General features: G+C 41.9%; 1 protein-coding gene across 1 annotated transcript in view; it reads left to right on the forward strand.

Moving 5' to 3' along the window:
- Nucleotides 1-226: 226 nt before the first annotated feature.
- Nucleotides 227-19301, forward strand: part of RLF (RLF zinc finger) — an 81423-nt gene continuing 62348 nt past the window's right edge. The window contains exon 1 of the mRNA XM_056123053.1: nucleotides 227-509. Within this exon, the coding sequence (XP_055979028.1) occupies nucleotides 270-509 (240 nt within the window). The 5' untranslated portion in view covers nucleotides 227-269. The remainder of the gene's footprint in view (nucleotides 510-19301) is intronic.

The raw sequence follows: 19301 nt of genomic DNA on the forward strand, positions 1-19301 counted from the left end.
GGCTGGCCGCGCCGGCGACCCCTGACGCGCCCACCAGGCCCGAGCCGGGCATCGGCCGGGGGCCAGGCGTTGCCAGGCCGTTGCCAGGCTGTTGCTAGGGCGGCTGACGCCGGGGAGCGCGGCCAGAGGGGGCACCCCGCGTCCCAGTGACGCAATCCGGCGGGCGCCGGCGTCGCCGCGGAGTGCGTCATCACGCGCGGGCGGACGGGGGCGGAGCCGGCGGCGAGTCACGTGGCTTGGTTGCCTACGCGCTGCTGGGCCGTGGGAAGATGGCGGACGGGAAGGGAGACGCCGCCGCCGCCGCCGCCGGGGCCGGGACCGAGGCTTCGGCGGGCTCCGGAGCCGGAGACGGGACGGAGACGGAGTCCATGGCTCGGGGTGCCCGGCCCGCCTCTCCGGCGCCGGGAGCCTCGGGACTGAGGCCGTGTCTGTGGCAGCTGGAGACGGAGCTGAGGGAGCAGGAGGTGTCGGAGGGCTCCTCTTTGAACTACTGCCGGAGCTTCTGCCAGGTGAGGGGCCGGCGGGCCGGGCGGGGGGCGGCGGGCCGGGGGGCGCCGGGGAGGAGGCCCCGCGCGCTGCCGCCGCCCGGGCCGCGCCGAGAGGCGTCACCTCGCTGTCTCGCCGCGCCCCCGAGCCGGCCAGGCCCAGCTCGGAAGCTCGACCGCTGGCCCCCGTCGGCCGCTGCCCGACTTCGGCCGCCGCCCGCGGAGCAGCAGCTGGCGCCGGGCCGGACGGAGCCCCGAGGGCGCCGCCGGGGGCTCCTGGCAGGGCCGTGCCCCGCCTCGGTGGCCGGTGCCCTGGCCGGCTGGCCGGAGCGCCGTCGCCCCCGGGAGGATTGATCGCTCGTGCCTCCGACCCGGAGATCCTTTTTTTCCCTTTGAATGGAGCGCCGATGGCCCCACTGGAACACCCGGGCTTTGGGGAATCATTTCGGGCCCAGGTACTTGGGACTTATTTGGGCCGTGCACGTCTTCTGGGCCCCCCGGGGAAGGGATGACAGTTGGCTTCGGAAGGCGTCTAGCGCTTTCCGATTAGGGATCGCGGACCCAGTTGCGGGCTTGGTTTCCCTCCTCCGGGGCCCCGTGGGTGTCTGAGTCGGTCTCGATCCTCTTCTGTGTTCGTGGGAGGATGGTGCTGCCCGGAAAGAGGCCGGTGAGCCTTGCAGTGGCCGGCCCCTGGCCCGGGGAGGAGCGCCCGGGGAGAGGGAGGGGACGGGAGGGGAGGGGAGGGAGGTGGAGTGTGGTCTTGACACTGTTGGTGGGCCCGAGCGGGGGCCACCTCGAGGATCTGCAGATTAAATCGCGTGGTCCGTTTCGTTTCCACTAGCACGCCTAGAATTCCCTCCGCGTTTCTGGAGCCTGCCTAAAATCAGCCATTTGCCAGTATTTCTACTTTTTTGTTTGTGTTGTATCAGATTTCGGGGCCGCCCCTTTGCACACCTCACCTGGGTGGCCTGCGAGAATGCAAAACACTCGCAGTTTGTTGGTGCCCGAACTCCTAATGAGCGAGCGGAATCAGTTGCGTTGCTTCAACTATATAATTTGTGGGAGACAGTTTTATATTGTCTGTCGGTGGGTCGGTGGCAGAATGAAAAATGGACTTGCTTGGTTGCCCTCCTGGTGCCCTCCGCCCTCGCCCCGAAACTCCTTAGAAGCACCTCAACACTTAGAATGGAGTTTGGCGCTTGTCATCTTTTCCGTACGTTGTGCCTCTCTGGTTTTAGGGTTTAGCACCTGTAGCATTTCCCGAGCACTGTGAACTGATGAGTTGTGGTTGCTCTTGACTTCTTAACAATGATGCTGCTTCCTAAACAAATTTCATTCTGCAAATTTTCATTGACTTCCCAGAATGGGGCCGGGCGTTTTACAAGTGTTGAGGATTAGGACAGCACTTACTCTTGCGTTTACCATTGGAAGGCGGGGCAGGATCAACAGTATTTCCAGCGCAGTTTGGTAATAATGGGAATGATGTTGTCAGGACAGTGGTGAGGGGAGAGCTCTCTTGGGACATCCTAATGAGAATGACAGTTAACGAGTAAAAACAATTAAAAGGTTAACTCTGAGTTGTCAAATGGGCTTAGAAAGGTAATGGGAGAGACCACTTTAACGGGTGGTCAAGGAAGGACCCTCTGGCTGGAATAATAAGTCAACTGAGTGCCTAGGGTGTGTGTGTGTATGTGTGTGTGTGTGTGTGTGTGTTGCGGGAGGGGGAGTGTTGGAGGAATGGAATGAGCATTTGCATTCAGAAAAAAATGATAGGAGAAAGGACAATGCTTTGGGGAGAAGCCTTCCCAACTGGAATTATATTCCAAGAAAGAGAACATGCATAAAGTAATCAAAATGGAAGCTTGTGAGAATATTTATGTTTTTAAGCCACACACAGTTTGTTATTCGGGTGTCACTCCTGAGGCTCAGGTGTGCAAAACATGCACTCCAACCCTCCAACCCTTTGAATGTTCCTCACTCAAGGATGCCATATTTATATTCTGCTTTACGCTTAGTTCCTGTAGGTCTGGTGTTATTTTAACTGAACCTTGATGACACCTAGAGATGTGAGAGCACAGGATAAGTGCAAAATGAAAGTCCTTTTGTAATTTTTCTCTTTGGTGAATATTATTGCCCAAAATTTTTGCAAAGCATTCTTTTGACTACTGAGATAAGGTGTTCCAGTGGTATGTCATAATAGAAGGCACATTGGTTTGAGATTTAGTTGGACCCTAATTGTGCTGCTACAGTTTATTACATAATAATTTTTGGCAAACCACGACTGTATTTTGTCTTCTGACCTTTGTCTCCTTGTATTGCTTTATGCAGACAGTCTAATAGAACATTTCTGTATAGTTCCTGACAGTATTTGACACTATTTTGTATCACATGTTTTTCTAGCAGATCAAATAATATAAACTTAGTGTGTTCTTGAGCACCAGATACAGGAAAAAAGTCCATGAAGAAATAGGAAAATTTTGATCATCCAAACTTGTTTGAATAGCTCTTCAAATTTGAATTGGTTTCAAATGTGAAAGAATGACATTTATTTATCCACTTAGTGGAAATTTGACTTCAGCACCAAGTGCTGGAGATTGATACTGCCTTCAAGGAACACATAAAATGTAGATAGGTGATGTGGAGGCCTTGAGGAGGCCTCTGCTGTGTTCTCAGGGCTATGGAACTGCTGCAGAGGTATTTTCATCGGGTGGTTAGTTTTGATTTGTTCTAGACTTTTATTTACCAGGTAGATCCTATTGCAAAGACTAAGATAATAGTTTGTCCATGTTTTGTAATGCTTAAATGTTCTATTTTTAGAATTGCTTATGTGAAAGGATAGATAAGTTTGTCTCATACTGGGCATGTTTTCAATTTTCAAAAGTTTGAAGATGATAAAAACAAAATGTTAGAAATAATTGTTACTAAGAAAATAATCAAGTTGTTTTCTGTGAAATTTGTATTCAATATCTATAGGATGTGACATTTCCTAATTTTTCATTTCCTTTCCTTTAGTTCTTTTTTAAAAAAAATTGTTAGACACTGTGAATAAGATTAACTTCAGAAAAGTCTGTTTTTGTTTTTGCAGAACATTTGATGTTATCCTCTCAAAATTTTGTTATATTTTGGGAACCAAGATTCCTTAAGTTTTATGACTACTACTTCTATTTCTAACATATTTTGAAGGTCTTACGTAGACTTCATTAATAAACTTAAAATTATTGGTAATGATTTTTACTTTGAGAATATCAGACAAAATAATTTTATGTGTGAACCTATATATTTGAGATACTTTTAGGTTCTAGGATATAAAAGTTGCTATAAATTTTTAATTGTTAAAATAAATTTTGCGGGGCTGGAGTGATAGTTTAGCACACGGCAGCCCTGGGTTTGATCCCTGGCACTGTGTATGGCCTCCTTGCATCTCCATCATGAGTTTGACCTAAAATGCCCCACCTCCAAAAAAAGTTTTGCATATATTTTAGTTTTTAGGTTATTTTTTTTTAAAGAAGCAGTTGAATCAAATAAGCATACTGACTTCATTTCAGCTAGTTGTGTGACCTTGAACATGCTGTTTTCTTAGCTTTCTCATTTGTAAATAGAATAATAATAGTATTTCTTATTCTCTGTGCATATACATTGTGTTTGGGCTAAATAATACAATCACTGTTTAAACAACAAGTAACAACAGTGCCCCCACAGTGTTGGACTTATCAAGTTTCTTAGTCTTGGCATAAAGTCTTGGCAAAAATGGGACACAGACACACACACATTTTTTTATCTAGCCAGTTCCGTAACCCCAACCTTCTCTTTTTCCAGGGCACTTTATACATGCGCCCCCCTCCCCCCCACACACACATAGCCAGAGCACTTTACACACACACAGGCACACAGACACACACAGCCAGTTCCCTAACCCCAACCTTTTCTTCTTCCAGGGCACTTTACACACACACACACACACACACACACACACACACAGTTCCCTAACCCCAACCTTCTCTTCTTCCAGGGTACTTTACTTGGTGATCATGGAATAGTGTGTTAAATATGCTTTTGAATTTCCAATTCATTGCTTTGGGAATGATCATCATAGTTTTTGCTTCTTCAGGACCCAAGATGCTTAAGTTTTCATTAATATAAAGCAACTGACTGATCTTCAAAATGATAGACTTGCTTTACTAAAATAGCCTTAGTCTTCCCTTCTCTTTGTGCTTTTCTGTCCCTTTCTCTTATTTCTTGCATGGCAGATTTTCCTTCCTTTGGGAGCAGTGTAAATGTTACTTCTTTTATGACACTTTCTCTGATTTCATTAGATAGATTTCCTCTTAGTTCTTTGTGTTCTTTAACACTTTGTATATGTCATGATTCTCTTATTTTCACTATCACTATCTTAGTTCAGTTTTATAATGTTCTTTTGTTGCACCCTCTTGATTTCTGATTGGCCTTATCTATAATTTATTTTGATGTTCTGTTCTATTAATTTTATTATTTTTTTTTTGCGGTGTCAGAGAATGAACCCAGGGCCTCACAAATACAACGCAAGTGCTTGCCACCAAGTCACATCTCCAGCCCTAGTATTTTATGAATTGTATATCCAATTTACACTTTATTCCCTCACATTCTTCAGTGGTTTATTGCCCCAAAGGCAATATAAAATTCAGTTCACTAGCCTGTCCAAAATGCTTTTTAGCATCTGGTTTTCTTGGCTCCTACCCTTCCAGCCTCTTTCTTTAGGGTGAGGTGGGGAGGTGCCATCTTTACTAATGTTCATTCCTGCTCATTCTGCGTGATGAACCCTGGGCCCTCTTCCCTATCTGCCTACTCAACCGTTAAAGATCTTTCTCTTAGCATCTTTACTCTAGTAACATCTTGTGTGTAAGTTTGGTGTCTGAATATTTATCTCCATTTTTGTCTAAAATTGTTTAAGCCAATAAACCGATGCAAGGGTCTTATATATTTTTTTATTTTTGTAGGTTTGGTACCTAGCAATAGTATAGTGCCTGGCTCAGGAAACAAATTTGCTACAAAACGAGGTACTTTGTGTTATGCCCAAGAGATGTGTAGTATTCAAGTACAAGGCAAAATGCCCTACCTTCTATCTCCAGCTACGTTAACTTTTTAATTTAATATATTAAAGATAGTTTTCTATATCCATACACATTGAACGTGGACACACTAAAACATATTCTTTCTTGTTGGAAATAATTTTTTGTATTGATTATATATATAGCATAATTTCCAAATTCCTGGAGTTGAAATTACTGGATTAAAGAGTAATTTTAAATATTGGTGGACACTGGCATACAAAATGTTGAATCCGCATGTCTACTAGTAATGTTGGGCATTCCTCTTCACAATTTTTTTGAGGTTTGGGGGAGTGTTGGGTTATGCCTTGCATTGCTCTGGGAACCATATGTCATGCTGGAGATCAATGGGGTTGTCCACATGTAAGACAAGTGCCTTAACCCCCTCTCTGGCCCTCACTGTATTCTTGCCAGCCCTGGTGTTATTAAATACTTTTCAGTATTTACTATTATAATAAAACGCTATCAGACTTAAGTTAATTTGCATTTTAAAAGCATTTGTGTATTTTTCATGTCTTAGATAGTTTTACCTCTGAGACTGTATTACTTTTTGTATTTGCTGTCTTTTAAAATGTTAGTTTATGGGGACTGGAGTGGGTTAGGCATTTGCTCTTCATGCAACCATATTGGGTTGTTCAATTCCTGACATCCATATAATCCTCTGAGCACCTCCAGGAGTAATTTCTGAGCTCAGAGCCAGCAGTAACTCCCGAACATCACTGGATGTGCCCCTGCAGACCAAAATAAATAAATGTTAGTTTAAAATCATTAAAATTTGTCCATGATTATTTAGTATGGCATGCAATTTTCCATGCTGCTTTGAGATTCAAAAAGCAGAACATACCAAACTGTTGGGATATTATGATACATTTAGCATTGGATTATGACTATGAGAAATTTGTCAGAATACTCATTTCCCAAAAACATTGATTGAGCTTTTCATATAGGAATACTGCTAGTCTCAGGGCTGGAGCGATGGCACAATGGTAGGGCACTTGCCTTGCCGCGGCTGACCCGACCAACCCGGGTTCAATTCCTCTGCCCCTCTCGGAGAGCCCTGCAAGCTACCGGGAGTATCTCGCCCGCATGGCAAACCCTGGCAAGCTACCCGTGACGTACTCGATATGCCAAACACAGTAACAAGTCTCACAATGAAGACGTTACTGGGCCCGCTGGAGCAAATCGATGAACAACGGGAGGACAGGGACAGGGACTGCTAGTCTCAGGGATATCTAATTTCAGCTGAGTAACTGGAAAGACCCTAGGGCTTCTCAATTGCTTCCCTCCCCTCCCCTCATATGTTTTCAAATCAGATGCCACTAGGGCCAAATCAGGTTGTTAGTTGAGGCTTCAAATTACTGCTCAAATGGGATGATCCTTAAGGTTTGGTTTGTTTCCAAAATTATGATTCTAATGAAAACAGTTTTTTGGGTCAGGGAGGTGGCTCAGTTCGCAGAATATCTGAGTTAGATGCTAGCACTACAGGAAATTGTGAAAATAAAACCATGTACTAAGGATTATTTTCTATGTCATTCCCAAACAATTGTTTTGGGAATCATTTATTGACATTAGTGAATAATATTTTATATAACGTTATATAAATGATAAGCAATCAAAATATAAAAGGAGTTTTTTAAACTTATTTAAATGAGAGCATTAATATTGTATTATGTTCCCAATAGTTTGTCATTTACCCCCATCCAAGGTAATGCCTATTCCAGTTAAAACACTAATAACTTGAACTGATATCATCTGTTTATTTAATTATGTTCACTATCCTTCACTTTGCTTTTCATAGTGAGATCTTGATTTCAGCATTTAAAAGGTTTGGTCAATAAAAATGCTAAGTTTAAAATGATTTATATAAACCATGTCTGGAGTCTTTTTTTTTTCCCTGGTTTTGGGGCCAGGGGTTACTCCTGGCTCTGCACTAAGGAAATAATCCTGTTGGTGCTAGGGGGATCAAACTGGATGCCAGAGATCGAATCTGGGTCAGTTGTGTGCAAGGCAATTGCCCTACCTGTTGTACTATAGCTCTGACCCTTCTAATTTAAGCAAGAGCAGAAATGCCATGGATCTCTCTTGGACTCGATGAGGGTTTTTTTCAGATATTTCTAGTTTGGAAATGAATTTATATACATATATATACACACACACACACCTCTATATAGATCTGTACATATACATATATATGTATATATCTAGATTTTTATATGTAGAGATCTAGATATATCTCCTTTGGACCTTCTCAAGCCAGAAATCAGTTGAGCCCAGTAGATTTTTATAAGAACTAGAAAACTGATTCTTATTTATATAAGACACAGACATTAAATTGTTTTTTGATTGTAAGAGTGGAAATAACAGAACAAGGTGTTTTGTTTTTTTATTACATACACATTTCAAAGTGGTGGGATTATTTGTGAAATTTACTTTTTGTGTCTGTTTCAGTATTTTTTCAGTTATAATTTGAAGAGGCAAAAGGACACAGCTAGCTATGAAGGGTTATGTAAGGTCTGTTAGTCTGGGAAAGTTTTGGAAACTTTGTTAGTCTATCTTCTAAACCAATCTAGCACTATAGCACTGTCCTCCCATTATTCATGGATTTGCTTGAGTGGGCACCAGTAACATCTCCATTGTGTGAAACTTGTTAACTGTTTTTGGCATATCTGATACACCAAGGGGAGCTTGCCAGGCTCTGCGTGGGAGCGGGATATTCTCTGTAGCTTGCTGGGTTCTCCAAGAGGGACGGAGGAACCGAACCCAGGTCGGCCATGTGCAGGGCAAACGCCCTACCCACTGTGTTATCGCTCTAGTCCTAAACCAAGTTTAGACAAAATTTGAAAGACAGTAACTGAAATGTCATTTGTTGGGCCAGGGGATGTCTCAGAGGCTCAGAACACCTGCCTTGACAGCAAGAAACCATGAGTTTGATCCATTGTGCTGCCAACACTGTGGCACCTGATCACAGTGGCTCTGTGTTGAGACTGTGTTGAGACTTCTGATACTGCAACGAGTTCAGTCTTCAGCAGATAGTCAAGTGTGTGTTAGCACCATGACCAAGTGTGCATGGTTCCTAGTCATCACAGCAAAGGCAAGGAAGGAAGAAAATAAAACATAAAGTGTCATTGTTCTTACTAGAGACTTAGCGGGACATTCATGATTTCATGTGTTTGTATTTTTATGACATGTTTTGAAATCAGTTTTCATCTTATCAGTTGTTTGACTTTGCTTCTTTCCCTTGTCAGATAGATATGCTTGTGTCTTGATCCTCATGTTGTTTTCTTTTTCTTTTTTTCTTTTTGTCCTTTTGAGTCACACCTGGTGATGCTCACCTCCTGTCTTTGCACTCAGGAATTACTCCTGGTGGTGCTCAGGGACCATATGGGATGCTGGAGATTGAACTCTGGTCAGCCTGTGCAGGGCAAAATGCCATACCCTGCTGTACTATCACTCCAACCCCTCATGTCTTTCTTTGTTACTTTTTCTTTTGGTTGGGAGACTAATACTCCCCAGTGTTTCTGTCTCTTCTAGCACCCTCCAGTGTTCCAGGTCTCTCTGGCTGGGTATAGGAATCTATATTTAAAAACCACTTTTTGCTTAGAACTTTGAAGGGTGTGGTACGTTCTCCTGCCCCATTTGTTGTTAATTGTGGTGTTCTGGGGCCATCTGCTCCTTGTGGTACTTGCACATGTGTTTCCCTTTAATTCCCTATAGTGAAGCACACTTCTGGTAGTCCTGGGGGAGCATTGCTGAGATACTCACATGTATTTCTTATCTAGCTGGTAGTTCTCAAGCAGCAGAACTGAGAGGACCAGGCTTAGTACATATAATATGCAGGGAATTGAACTCAAGGTCTTACACCTGCAACGGCATGAGTTCAAGCCGTTGAGATCTCTCTCATATAGCCCTGAGCCCAAGCGTGTCACTTTATTTTTTTTGGGGGGGGGGCTTTTTGGTCACACCTGGCCTTGCACAGGGGTTACTCCTGGATCATGCACTCAGGAATTACTCCTGGTGGTGTTCGGGGGACCATATAGGATGCTGGGAATCGAATCCGGGTCGGCTTAGTGCAAGGCAGACGCCCTACCTGCTGTGCTATTGCTCAGCCCCCAGGTGTTACTTTTTACAAAGTCAAATATCTCCAATATACAAAGTAGTGAAGAGCATGCTAGAATGAATATAATCAGAGTTGAAATCATTGAAGCTACCTGTTTATTCTTTCACAGATATCTCTTTGTACACATCCTGATTTTGGACTGTATTCCCTTGTCTTTACTTTGTATTTGTGCATTATAATACAGTAGGTAGCAAATTATATCTTTTCAGCTTTACTTAAATGTTGCACTTTATATATTTTTCTGAAACTTCTATGAATTCTCTATAGTGAAATGTTTAGTTTTGTTCATTCATTTTTTACTGATGTGCAGAATTTTATTATGCATATAGTTGTTTACTCTTTAATGGATTCAGAAGCATTTACATTAGCTGCTAGGGTAGACATCTTCCCAGTATATCTTTCCACAGGACATTTTTGTTCCTGTATTTTTGACCACATCTGGTGGTGCTGGGGATGGGAGGGGTGGGGGCTCTACTCCTGACTTAGGTGCTATGTGGTGGGGATTGAACCCGAGGCTCCAGCATACAAAGTATGCACTCCAGCCCTTTGAATGAATTTTTTTAGCCTATGTGATTGTAGTGGAATCGCTGGGTTCATATGTAGTCCTATTTTTCAACTGTATTGTAAATATTGCCAAGTTGTTCTCCAAAGTATCTGTACCAGTTTATGCCAGTTAGCTGGGTATGAAGTTACTATTGTTCCCACATTCTCTCCAGTACTGGGTAGCGCTGTAGCACTGTTCATCGATTTGCTCGAATGGACCCAGTACCGTCTCCATTGTGAGACTTCTTGTTACTGTTTTTGGTATATCAAATACGTCACGGGTAGCTTGCCAGGCTTTGCTCTGTGGGTGAAATACTCTTGGTAGCTTGCCGGGCTCTCCCGAGAGGGGCGGAGGAATCGAACCCGGGTCGACTGTGTGCAAGGCAAACACCCTGCCTGCTGTGCTTCGTTCTAGCCCCTGGTACTAGGTATAATTTAAAAAAAAAACAAACCTTAATTTCGGTCATTCTTGTGGAAATGTGCTTTTTTTTTTTTTTTGCTTCTGCTGTTGAGATCATACTCAATGGTGCTGTTGTTGGGGAGGGATGGAGAGGAATATTTTTGTGGTGCCAGGGATCAGTTGCAGGACCTTACACATGAAAAGCCTGTGCGCTGTTGTCACTTGGCCACAGCCCCAGTCCTCACTGAGGTTTTATTTGTTTGTTATTTTGTTTTTGGATCACACCTGGTGATGGTCAGGGGTTACTCCTGGCTTTGCACTCAGGAATCACTCCGGATGGGCCCTGGGGAATAATGAGGTGTTGGGAACTGAATCTGAAACTGAGTTGGCTGTGTACAGGGCATAAATGCCCTACCCACTGTACTGTCTTCCAGTGCCTATGGTTTTCTTTTCTTGTGAGGAATTGTATATCTTTTTAACTATATATCTATTACTGTTCAGTTTCTCTTGTGTGACTTGCTTTTTCTTTTTTCTTGCTCATTTTCCATTTTTCCCCCCTTTGTGGTCTCAGGCATGGATCCCTTGGCTTCCCACATGCAGCATGCCCGGGAAATTCTCTGCTGCTGAACTTCATTCCTGGCCCACTTATCTTTTTGTTTTTGTCATGTTTGGGGGCCACATCTTAGAGTGTTCAGGGCTTACTCCTGATCCTGTGCTCAGGGATTAATCCTGGCAGGGCCCAGAGAGCCAAATGTGGTGCCTAGATCAAACACAGCGCAGCCTCATGCAAGAAGGGAATGGAGGGAAAATCCTTGGCATGATGTACCATAGTACCATGCTATGGATGGCATTGCTTTGTGCAGTGTGGACATTGTTCCCTTGTGTGCATGGGGAAAGACTAAGATGTTCACTACCACCTTACTATGCCCTTACAGGGAGCAAGTCACAAAATGGTGAATGGAGGCTAAAGAATGTAATAGATGTCATAGGAGTTGTTTGTAAACTTATGTAAGATACCGAGGAGAACTTCCAGAAAGTTTGGGTGAGACATTAGCTGAAAGGAAAAGATCCTGCATAAGTAGCTAGGTACAGGGGTAACTAGTCAGTGTTTAATTTGTTTGATGACCACTTCTATCACTTCTATAAGCTTTTTCTTTAGCCACTGAGTTGATTTTCTTAGGTTTTTGTTTTTCTTAAAAATTATTTTGAACATTGTCTTTTGAAAAAATCAAGTTCTTTTGAGAATGTCCACTTACCTGCTTTTTCTTCTGTGAATTATGTGTTTTGTTGTTATATTTAAGAAATATCCCTAAGTCCAACACCACAAAGAGTTTCTCTCAAATTGTCCTTTGGATATTTTATTATTTTACATGTCATATTAAAATGAGTGCTCCATTTGGAATGTTGAAGGATGGATGGGTTTTCTTTTTTAAATAGGAATATCTAAATATTTTGGTATCATTTGTCGAAACACTGTTTTCTCATTGAATTGAAAAATTGCCTCTGTGTATGTGCTGCCGAAGCAAGCACTGAAAAATTGCCTCTGTATCTTGTTGAAAAATTAGCCATATATATGTGGATCTTTTTCTCAACTCAGTTCTGATCTGTTGATATTTGTTAACTCTGTGCAGCCAGTACTTGTGTTGTGATTTTTAGGCAGAAAATATAAAACGAAAGCTATGTTGCACATAGACATAGGAAATAGAATGGTGCTTGCTAGGGGTTGTAGGAGACAGTAATTGGGAGTTTTTCAGTTTTTTATTTTTTAATGGATTCATTTTCAGTTGAAAGATGGAAAGACTTCTGTGGATGGGTGTTGATGGTAGCACAATATAATACCACAAAACTGTAATCTTAAAATTGATTAATATGGTAAATTTAGTGTTTTTGTAATGTTTTGTTTTGAGGTCACATTTGACAGTGTCAGATGCTACTACCAGCTCTGTGTCTAGGGGAATGGATGAAGGGTCACTACTGAAGGTTCTCAGAGGACCATGTGGGGTGTCTGGATTGAGCCTCACCTGGTCCTCTAATTGTGCTGTTATTCCAGCTGGGGTCATGTGTGTGTTTTTACTACTTGTTTCTAAAAAGCTGTATTGCAGTTGCATAATGGTTTACCAAAGTAGTACTCAGTTTCAGTTGAGTGACTGAACAAAGGAAAAGGTTAGCTGGCAAATGATAGGGGTAGAGGTATTAATCCATAGGCAGCATTTTACTTCACTCTATTATGCAGCTGCCTCATACTTTTGTGAAAACGCTTGAATTTTTTAAATTTTTCAGATTTGAGAAATATTTTAGATCAGTTATTTTAGTAATAGAAGATTTACTAAAGCAGAAAAAAGGATGTTTGAATTTATCTTTCCTTTTGCACTCTCAGCCACCTTTTTCTTGAAAATGTTTAACCAAAATCCCAAGACAACATTATTTGTGGTGACATACACATAATGAAAAATTTCTAAAAATTAAAAATTTAAGCGTATGGTGACATTACATTTATTTCATGACTGTCTCCCACCCATCATTGTCAGGTGTGGAGTAAGAGCAGTATCTTATTCCTCTGGCACTTGTGTGAATTGCCCTTGGGCTTGTAGCATCACTTGGGAGCCCCTATCCCCCCAAAAATAAACAGAAAGGTATTTCCATCCCCACCATTTATTTCCAGAACCTTTTCATCTTTCCAAACTGAAACTGATCCCAGTAGACACTAATCCTCTGTTCCTCTGTCCCAATCCTTTGGCAGCTGCCATTCTACCTACTTTCACTCTCCAGCATTCACTCTCCAGGAATGTGACTATGGGAGCTTCATAAATGGTCCTGTTTATAACGTAGAATCTTAAACTTTTTGTTGTCTTATAATTTGTTCATTTGACAGATTAATGGTCTATATTCTTCCACCTTGTGGCATGTGTCAAATTTCCTTAAATAACCTGTTGTGAATATATAGCACAAATTGTTTATCCATTCATAGTTCAGTAAATTCTTGGTTTTAGTTTTCACTGGAAAAGTATAAGGGCTTCAAATTCTAGAGAATTATTGGCAATCTTTACAACACTTGGTATTTGACTAGTTTCCTGACCAGTAATATTAGCACCTTCATATGTGCTTATTAGCCGTTTGTGTATATTAGGAGAATGATTGAATCCTTTCCCCTTATTATTTTGTTGTATTTGGACCACAGCCTGCAGTGCTCTGAGTCTATTCCTTGCCTCATACGTAAGGCTACTTGGTGATGCGTAGGGAACCATGTGTTACTGGGGATTGAACTTGGGGCTCCTGCATGCAGAGCTTGCACCTGCCCTTTGAGCTAGTTCTCTGACCACCTTTTCCTTTTTTTAATTGTGTTACTTATTCTTGGGTTTTAAAGTTTCATTATACATTGTGATTATCAGTCAGATACAGTTTGTAAATACTTCTGCTTTTCTCTAAGTTCTTTTTTTCTGTGCAAATAGTGTCTTTTTTTGTGTGTAAAAATGTTTTGGATTTTTTTTACATCAATTTTTCTTTCCTTTTTGTTACGTGTGTGTTTGGTATTATATCCAAGAAATTATTGTATTTGAAATCCTCTGTTTTCTTCTAAGAGTTTGAAGATTTTCATCTCTTTTAAATTAATTTTTATAAATTGTACGGGGTAAGAGCCAAATGCATTTCTTTGGCTTTTGGTTGTCCAATTTTCCCAGCACCATTTGTTGAAAAGACTTGCTTATTGAACAGTCTTGGCACCTCTGTGGAAAATCATTTGGGTGTATATGCCAGCATTTATTTTTGAACTTTCTGTTCCAGTACATGATTCTGTATGTTTGACTTCATGCCAGCACGTACTGCTTTGATTTTTGTAGCTTGGTATTAACTTCAAAATCATGAAGCATATAGTTTTTTAGGAAAAAAAAAACCTCATTTTTCTAAAACTTTTTTGTAATTTGAGACGCTTTATCAATTTTAGTTTGAATTTTTCTACTTCTGCATAACAGTTTGATTGCGATTTTGATAAGGATTATATTTGACTATAGATATCTGTCTTCGGGTAGTATTGATATCTTAACAAATGTCTCCTAATTCATACAGATGTCTAGATCATGTTTTTCCATTTGTATCTCAGTCTTTCAGTAAGATTTTGTAGTTTTCTCTATGCAAACTTGTTTCCTTTGCAGTTTATTCCTAACGATATATACATACATATGTAAATATGTATACATTATATTTATTTGGGGGAGAGGCTGGGCTGAGTTATAGCTGGCAATGCTCAGGGGTTACTCCTTGTTCTACATTCAGGAATTACTCCTGGTGGGCTCAGGGGAATATGGTATGCCAGGATACCAGCACCTTTTTCTGCGTTGATTTTTGTGTCCTGTAATTTTACTGAATGCATTTGATTGTTTTTGGTGGCCATTTTAGCATTTTCTTTCTTTGGCGGGGGTGGGGGATTGTTGAGGCACACGTTGCAGTGCTTGGGGAGAACCTGTGCTAGGGATCAAAGTGGGGTTCCCAAATGAAAAACGTGCTCCAGTCATTTGAACTACCTCCCTGGCTGGTCCATCTTAAGTATTTTATCTGCAAAAGGTGATACTTTTAGAAATTGAGCTCCCATTCGACCCAGCAATATACTCCTGGTAATATACCCCGGAGAGGCAAAAAAATATAGTCGAAGCGACATCTGCATTTGTCTGTTCATTGCAGCACTGTTTACAATAGCTAGAATATGGAAAAAACCTGAGTGCCCGAAAACAGATTACTGGTTAAAGAAACTTTGGTACATCTACACAATGGAGTACTATGTAGCTGTCAGAAAGGATGAAGTCATGAGATTTACATACAAGTGGTACTACATGGAAAGTATCATGCTAAGCGAAATGAGTCAGAAAGAGAGGGACAGACATAGATTGCATTCATCTGGGGAACATAAAGTAACAAAATAGGAGACTAACACCCAAGAATAGCCGAGATAAATACCAGGATAAACTCCATGGCTTGGAGTCCAGCTGCACACTCTAGGGGTAAAGGCAGCTCAGATAGAGAAGGGAGCACCAAAGAAAGGGTGTTGGGAGGATCCTCCCAGGATGGGAGAAGCATGCTGAAAGTAGACTCTAGACCGAACATGATTGCCAATCAATGCCTCTTTTGCAAATCACAGCACCCAAAAGGAGAGAGAGAGCAAAAGGGAGTGCCCTGCCACAGAGCCAGTGTGGGAAGGATACTGGGACCCATGGTGGTAGAGAATGGGCACTGGTGGAGGGATAGGTACTCGATCATTGTACAATTGAAACCCAAACACAAAAATTTGTAAGTCTACAACTGTACCTCATGGTGTTTCACTAATTAAAAAAAAAAGTGATACTTTTACTTTCCAGTTTGAATGTTTTATTTCTTTTTTCTTACCTACTTGCTTTTGCCAGAACTCAAGTACTGTGTTGAGTGTAAGTGGTGAAAACCGGTATCTTTGTTCCTTAGCTGAAAGGAAAAGCTCTTTTTCTTTCACTGTTGAGTTATAGTTTGAGAGGCATGGTTTTGTTTTGTTGGTGGGCTGTCGTATGTTGAAATAGTTTTATTTTGGGGGTTGGGGGAAGGGGCAACAGTGCTGGTGCCCAAAGTTTGCCCCTGGCTTTGTGCTCGGGGATCCTGGTGGTGACCGTATGGGGTGCTGGAAAACAAACCTGGGTCCATTGTGCGCAAGACAAGCCCTTACCACTGTATTGTCTCTCTGACCCCAAGGTAGGTCATTTTTTTAAATTCCAGTTCTTGTTAATTTTTTTAAAATCCTGTTAAAGTGTTAAATTTGTTGAATGTCCTTTCCATATCAGTTGGTAGTCTTGTGAAGGTTTTTTTATTCTTTCATTTGATTAATGTGGTTTATTCCTTTGATTTCATTGTTGCTGCCTCTCAAACATTGTGCCCAGGAAGCCTGGAAATCACTCTGTGATACTTGATCCAGTGGTTTAGACTTGGAGATTTAGTGTTCCAGCCTGGGAATGTGTTGCTGCTAGGGCTCCACCTGGTAGTATTTGAGCTCATGTGAGACAGTGATCAGACTTAGATCCTCTGCATGCCAAGTATATATTCTAACCCCCTGAGCAGCCCCTGCATTGATGTTTTAAATATGCTAACCCAGTCTTTTGTGTGAATAATAAGTAAGTAAAAGTAAAAGGCCTTCCCGTTGATCTTCGGTTTGCTCGAGCGGGCCCAGTAACGTCTCCATTGGAGACTTTGTTGTTACTGTGTCTGGCATATCGAATATGTCACGGGGAGCTTGCCAGGCTCTGCCGTGCGGGCGAGATACTCTCGGTAGCTTGCCGGGCTCTCCGAGAGGGGCGGAGGAATCGAACTCGGGTCGGCCATGTTGGCTGTGTGCAAGGCAAATGCCCTACCGCTGTGCTATTGCTCTTTAAATATGTTGTTGAATTTAGATTGCTAGTATTTTACTAATGATATTCTATCTGTTCATAATGCCCAGAACTACTTCTTGCAATGGTAGGCCAACTGTCTGGATTGTTCAGTGTTTAGGCCCAAGGGTGTGGTATTTCCAGGGACCACTATGATAGCCCTGGTGGTGCTGGGAATCACCAGAGCCTCAGTGGATGGTGCTTGGGAGCCATGAATTTCTGGGTTTCAAATTTATGCCAGATATGCACCTCTGTTGAATTATCTTGCTGGCCCTTTTTTTTTTTTTTGCGGGGCGGGGGGTATGCCCAGCAATGCTTAGGGCTCACTCTTAACTCTCTGCTCAGTGATCACTCCTGGAGGGCTTAGGGGACCAAATGGATGCCAGGGATGGAACTCGGGGCAGCTGCATGCGAGATAAGTGTCCTACTCACTGTACTATCTCTCCAGACTTGTCTTCCTTTTATTGTTTAAGTGAGATGAGGATACCATATGAGTGATTTTGTGGTTAGTTTTAAGATTTATATCATAAACAAAACATGAAAACATAAGCAATTGCAGTAGTAATAAAAAGATTGTAAATCGAACAGACAGAATAGTTTATTCCTTAAAGATGGCAAAATTTTGTGTTCAGATTGTAAATTTTGTGCCAGTTCCTATTTTTATTTATTGTACACTAATGCTAAAAGTAAATAATGTAAATTGAAATAAGTTTTCTAGAGCAGGATTTGACTATGTAAAGCCTTAAATATGTGGTGTCTTTTGATCAGGAAATTCTATTAATAAGATACTATTTTCAGAAAATTGTCACAAACAGTCAATACCCAAGATATATAAAGCACTTGTAAAATAAGCACTTCCTTAAAGAAAATGAGACTAGTCGGTATATTTTTAAAATGCTCTGCCTCACTTATCAGGGAAATGCAAATGAAAACAATGAACTATCACCTCACACCAGTGAGACTGATATACATCAACAAGACAAGACCATGAAAAAATGAGCCCACCTCCACTGCTGGTGTCAAGTGTACTTGTTCAGCCCTTTTGGAAGACAATATAGACACTTCTTAGAAAACTTAGAATTGTGCTTCTATACAACTCAGCAATTTCAATTCTTGGCATCGTCCCCAGGCCCACCCCCCCCCCAAAAAAAAACCTCTTTCCATGCCTGTGTTCATTGAGTCACTATCCACAATAACTAAGATCTGAAAATAGTGCATATGTGTAAGAACAGATGACGGCTAAGAAATTATGATATGCATACGCAATAGACTACTACTTGGCTATAAGAAAAATAATATGAGATCATGTGGTATGCTTAATGTGAATGGATCTGGAGAGTATCACACTTTGTGAAATTACTCAGGGGAGGAACAGATACAGAATTATCTCTCATGTGTGGGATATAAAGAAAGTTCGCTAGACAGCTGTAAACAGCCAAAGGCAACAAACAGAAAATGAGAACTGAATTTACCATGGTGGGGGCTGGGACATGAAGGTATGGTGGAGGGAGTGATATTGGAGCATATGAAACTCTCTAACAATACTGTAAATCTCGGTAGCACTGTAGCACTGCCCACTGTTCATTGATTTGCTCGAGCGGGCACCAGTAACGTCTCCATTGTGAGACTTGTTGTTACTCTTTTTGGCACATCGAATACACCATGGGGAGCTTGCCAGGCTCTGCCGAGAGGGACGGAGGAATTGAACCCAAGTTGGACATGTGCAAGGCAAACGCCCTACCTGCTGTGCTATCGTTCCAGCCCAATAAAGTAAAGTAGTAAACATATTGTTCAGAAAGACATTTGTGAATAAGTTAGGGCACACAGCTAAGCTACATGAATACTGGTATTAGGACTGAGGAGATTCCTCAAATGGTAAAGACTTTTTTCCTTTTTTTTTTTTTTTGGCTTTCTGGATGATGCCCTGCAATGCACAGGGGTTACTCCTGACTCTGTACTCAGGAATTATTTCTTGTGTTGCTTGATGGACCATGTGGAATGCTAGGGATTGAATCCAGGTTGGCCACGTGCAGAGCAAATGCCCTACCTGCTGCTCCAGCCCCTCCAGTGGTAAAGACTTGATTAGCCTGCATTAAAACAAGTTATATCCCTGCTACCATGTAGTCCCTGGTACTACTCAAGCACTGAACCATTGTGTTCTCCAGGAATGACTCCAAGTTCTCCACTACCACTGGATAGTTCTTATTAAAAAGACACAGATGTTGAAGAAAACATTTGTTATTGTTTTTAGACACACTTGGTGTGGTGCTCAGGGCTTGCTCCTGGCTCTGAACATAG

The sequence above is a fragment of the Sorex fumeus genome, unplaced genomic scaffold (assembly GCF_029834395.1).
Source record: "Sorex fumeus unplaced genomic scaffold, SorFum_2.1 ptg000047l, whole genome shotgun sequence".
Classification (NCBI taxonomy): Eukaryota; Metazoa; Chordata; class Mammalia; order Eulipotyphla; family Soricidae; genus Sorex; species Sorex fumeus.